The 5,170-nt window shown below is 43.0% G+C and overlaps 1 protein-coding gene across 1 annotated transcript; it reads left to right on the top strand.

Moving 5' to 3' along the window:
* The first annotated feature begins 1,426 nt into the window (after positions 1 to 1,426).
* Positions 1,427 to 3,100, top strand: LOC124277811 (uncharacterized protein K02A2.6-like). Its single transcript, XM_046713525.1, has 2 exons — positions 1,427 to 1,756; positions 2,327 to 3,100. The coding sequence occupies exons 1-2, from the start codon at positions 1,427 to 1,429 to the stop codon at positions 3,098 to 3,100; spliced, it is 1,104 nt and encodes a 367-aa protein (XP_046569481.1).
* The last annotated feature ends 2,070 nt before the right edge of the window (positions 3,101 to 5,170 follow it).

The following is a 5,170-nucleotide window of genomic DNA, read 5'->3' as shown; positions in this document are numbered from 1 at the left end:
TCCGTGTTCACAGTGCATTTCTTCTGACAGTGAGAACAGACAATAGCACTTAGGCTCACATGCTTCTTGACTTACTTCTTGCAAACACATCAGAACCATTAGAATTCCTTTGCATCCTGCCTTAGCCTTTCATGTGTTGAAGGGTACCCCGAGTGCCTCCTCCACTCACTCTCCACCTCCTCCCAATACACCTACTGTTACTTAAGGCATGATACACTCACCTTGATGTTTTCGATGTTTCTCCTCCAGCTTATGGGATCCCCTGTAGGTAGTGAACTTCTCAACGACAATGGAATTATGTCTTGTGTTTTGCATCACATACTGATGGCAACAAGCAGGTACATGTGCTCTCATACTCTTCATGTTGAAGATACTATAAAATGATCAAGCAAGCAAGGGTTATGCTAGGGTAAACAGGGTTGCACTGAGAACGAACATAATTTTTATTTGTGTGTCAGATGAACGATAACATGCGTAAACAATGTATACATTCAATATTATGTCTGACCTGCCCTCCGAAAATTTAGTATGTCCATGTCCTTGACAAAGTGTGCATTATGAGAACTGTCATTGTATTCATACATCATGTGATGTGCTTGAAAATGTGTTTGTGCGTGAGGCAGTCGTTTATGGCTGCAACAGTGATGTTGCGTCGGTATCTTATGATAGTGTTTTAAACCCCGATTTGCCCCGGTTGAGGTTCATCCTGACATCATTACTGTTCAATATTGATTCCAAACCAAATGCTTACCGTGTAGTTGAGTTTGTACTCTTGATGTATGGGGTGAGTGAGTGAGTTTAGTTTTACGCCGCACTCTGCAATATTCCAGCTATATGGCGGCGGTCTGTAAATAATCGAGTCTGGACAAGACAATCCAGTAATCAACAGCATGAGTGTTGCATAATGATTACTCCCTAAGAGTCTGTACACAATGACTGGTCCATGGGCAACGTGCGTCTGTGTAGGCCAAAACCAACATGGAGTAAAGTGTTCGTCTCCCACCACAGTTTCATGTATTCTGAGTCTTCCTAGGACATCACCAGACATGACATATAACTTAACATGGTGTCAGAAGTGAGTACGCCTGACAAACGTTACAAATTGTTGTGCATTACTGACTGAATATCTGAAAGAGCCGAGACGCACGTGGTTCAGTGTCACCTAATTTCGATAGGGGAGAGCATGCGATGTTTTGTGTGACAATATTGAATCTGTGACTAACGGAGTTTCTGTGAATCGGATTATATTGCTAGTCGTGAGTAATACAAGGATAAGCGAAACTACTGCTACTACTACTCAATCATGGCTGATGAAAGTTGAAATATTCCTTCACGGCAAGTGATACATGTACCTATGAACATTCCTTTGCCTCCTAAGCTTGATCTGAAGGGTGATTTGACGAGGAATTTCATAAAGTTCAAACGAATGTGGGGAAACTATGAGCTTGCTTCTCGAACAAAGACAGATTCTGATGAATGCAGATCAGCTACACTGTTAACCTGTATTAGTTTTGAAACTCTAGACATATTGGATGGGTTGCAGTTCGACAGTGAAAATGATAGGAGGAAAGTCGAGAAAATATTGGACAAACTAGAAGCTGACTGCATTGGCGAGACCAATGAAACATGGGAACGGTTCAACAAGCGGAATCAAGAACACTTTGAATCTGTTGATACTTATGCAGCAACCCTTAGGACTCTAGCTAAAACATGCAATTATGGAACGCTTGAAGATAGTCTCATCAGGGATCGAATGGTGATGGGCATTTGTGATAACTCGACTCGCAAGAGACTGCTGCAGTCTTCGAACCTATCACTTAAAGATTGTATTGACATCTGTAGGTCCCATGAGAGAGCAGCTGCTAGACTAAAATCTCTATCAAACACTGATGATGTGCAAGCTATCAGTAAAACTAGAGGTTACAAAAAACCGAAAGGAAAGGAAACTAAACCTGGATTGACTACCAGAATTGATCAGTCTCTATAGTGCAAATTTTGTGGACGCAGTCATGTGTTCGGCAGGAAGGAATGTCCAGTATGGGGAAGAATTTGCAACAAATATAAACGACCAAATTATTTTGCTTTTGTGTGCCAGTCGAGTCAAGCCAATGTTCAACTACTGAGTGATGATGATACTGAGAATGAATATATTTTATCAGTGGATGTTGAAAATGTGAACAGTGTTCAATTACATGGTGAAAGTCAACAGTATTAACGGAAGATTTTTGCTGTCCCCCTCATCAAGGAAACTGAGGTCAAATTTCAGTTAGATTGTGGATCTACTGTCAATGTGTTGCCAGAGACTATCTACGCTAATGTGTTTCAGGATCCCCACCTGGAAAAGTTGGAAACTCTGGTCAATACTACTCTTCGAATGTACATTGGAGTGAAATCTCAAACTGTTGGCAAGTGTGCAGTGACTGTCAAAAATCCCAGCAATGAGGGTGAATGCACCATTGAATTCTTGATAACGAGGGACAGAGGCTCACCACCAATACTTGGTGCAATAGCTGTTCAACAAATGCAGCTAATCACTGTGAACTTTGAGAACATTTTCCAGATCTCAGGTAGTGGAGAGTTAGCAAGATTGGACCTGACGGACATAATCCATCGTTACAAGGATGTATTAGAGGGAGAGGGTACACTTGATGGTTTGTTGCATTTTGAAGTAGATGAGACTGTGACACCAGTCCAGCTACCATGTCGTAAGGTTCCACTTGCCTTACAACAGAAACTCAAGGCTGAACTTGAAAGACTGACTGATCTGAAGATCATCACCCCTGTGAATGTTCCTACTGACTGGATCTCTGCCCTTGTTGTGGTCAAGAAACAGGGTACTGACAAGATAAGGATCTGCATAGATCCTAAACCACTGAATCAAGCTCTCAAGAGGAATCATTATCCAATAAAGACAATTGACGACATTCTGCCGGAATTATCAAACGCTAAGTGCTTTACTTTAGCAGATGCTAAAAATGGATTTTGGCATATCCAACTGGAGGAGGAAAGCAGTTTCTTGACAACATTTGAAACACCTTGGGGCCGTTACCGTTGGCTACGAATGCCATTCGGGTTGTCACCAGCACCTGAGGAGTTTTAGCGCCCTTTGAATGAGGCAATATGTGGCTTGGATGGAGTACGTGCTGTACATGATGATGTTCTGATCTATGGTGTTGGAGACACTTATAAAGTGGCTGAAGCTGATCATGATGAGAAGTTGTCCGAGTTCCTTGATCGATGCAGGAACAGAAATATCAAATTGAACAGATCCAAACTGAAACTGAAACTGACCGAGGTGCCTTATCTGGGACATGTCGTAACCTCGGACGGATTAAAGATTGATCACATGAAAGTTGAAGCAATCACAAACATGCCCACACCAACGGATAAGCAGGGTATTCAGCGCATTTTAGGGATGGTGAACTTTGTTCAGAAATTTGTACCCAACTTGTCTGAAGTGACTGCACCTCTGAGGGATCTGTTGAAAAATGATGTGAACTTCAGGTGGGATGAGCAAGTTCATGGCAAGTGTTTGGAAAAAATCAAACATATTCTGTCTGAACCACCTGTACTGAAGTACTTTGACAATGACGCCGAGACAAGCATTCAGTGTGATGCATCACAAAATGGACTGGGTGTTTGTCTGATCCAAAATGGTCAGCCTGTAGCATATGCATCTCGATCTTTGACCAACAATGAGAAACAATATGCTCAGATAGAGAAAGAAATGTTGGCGAATGTCTTTGGCATGGAACGATTTGAACAGTATGTCTATGGACGGAAGGTCGTCGTGGAATCGGACCACAAGCCATTGGGAGTCAATACTGCGCAAAAGTCTGTTGTGTGCTCCGAAGCGTCTCCAACGCAGGATGTTCAGAAGTACGATTTTGAGGTCATGTACAAGAGGGGATCTCAAGTGTTCTTTGCTGACACTCTGAGTAGAGCATATCTTCCACATGTGAAACATACTGAGACTGATGACGGAGATGTGTTTGCTGTTGATGTTCGATGTCAGACAGCGCTTGACGTTGAATCCATCAACATGGTTGAGTATGTGCCAATATCTGAGGAACGAATTGACCAGTTACAAAAAGCAACTGTGGAAGACAAATCAATGATGATACTGAAGGATCTGATTCAGGACGGCTGGCCAACGTCGTCAGATGATGTGCCATGGTGTGCCAGGGTCTTTTCCCCCTTTCGCGATCAGCTATCTGTTCAAAACGGCATAGTGTTCAAGGGTGAACGTGTTGTTGTGCCAGTCAGTATCCGCCCTGGCATCATGGAAAGAATTCACTACAGTCACTTGGGGATACAAGGTTGTATCAGAAGAGCCAGAGAGTCTGTGTATTGGCCCAATATGGCCGCTGACCTCACAGATTTCATCAGCAAGTGTGATTCTTGCAATACGCTGCAACAGGATCAAAGACGAGACCCAGTCATGAAATACCTAGTCGTCCATGGGAGAAACTAGGGTGTGATCTTTTTGAGTTTGATCAAAAAGATTTTTTGATCACTGTTGACTACTACTCGGACTATTTTGAGGTTGACAGACTGCATGATAAAAGGGCACCTGAAATCATTAAAAAAGTTGAAATCCCATTTGGCGAGGCATGGACTTCCCAAACAGATTGTGTCAGACAATGGACCTCCCTTTTATTCTGAAGCTTTCCATAGATTTGCAACAGAGTATGAGTTTGATCATATCACTTCATCACCCAGGTACCCACAGTGGAATGGGAAAGTGGAGAGTGCTGTGAAGATCGTCAAGAGACTCATGAGTAAGTCTCAGCATGCACAGTCAGACCCCTTTCTGGCCCTATTGGACTTAAGAAATGTGCCGACTGACGGTGTAGGCAGCTCGCCAGTTCAAAGGTTGTTTGGGCGCAGAACGAAAACGAAGATACCAACGTCAAGTCGATTGCTGCAGCCGAAAACTATTGAAAACGTCCCTGCCGCACTTTCCAGCAAGAGGTCCAAACAAGCTTACTACTACAATCGCGGTGCAGCTGAACTTGAGAACTGAGAGATGGAGATGTAGTTCGGGTGAAGCCATTCAGTCATGACAAAAAGAAATGGAAGAAAGCTGTCGAAGAACAGCAAGTGGGTGTACGATCGTATGACATACGTACAGAAGATGGAAGATCTCTTCGGAGAAATAGACGCCATC

The sequence above is a fragment of the Haliotis rubra genome, unplaced genomic scaffold, assembly GCF_003918875.1.
Source record: "Haliotis rubra isolate DU_JTF1 unplaced genomic scaffold, ASM391887v1 Scf228, whole genome shotgun sequence".
NCBI lineage: Eukaryota > Metazoa > Mollusca > Gastropoda > Lepetellida > Haliotidae > Haliotis > Haliotis rubra.
Note: the sequence above shows the minus strand (reverse complement) of the source record. Positions and strands in the feature narration are given on the sequence as shown.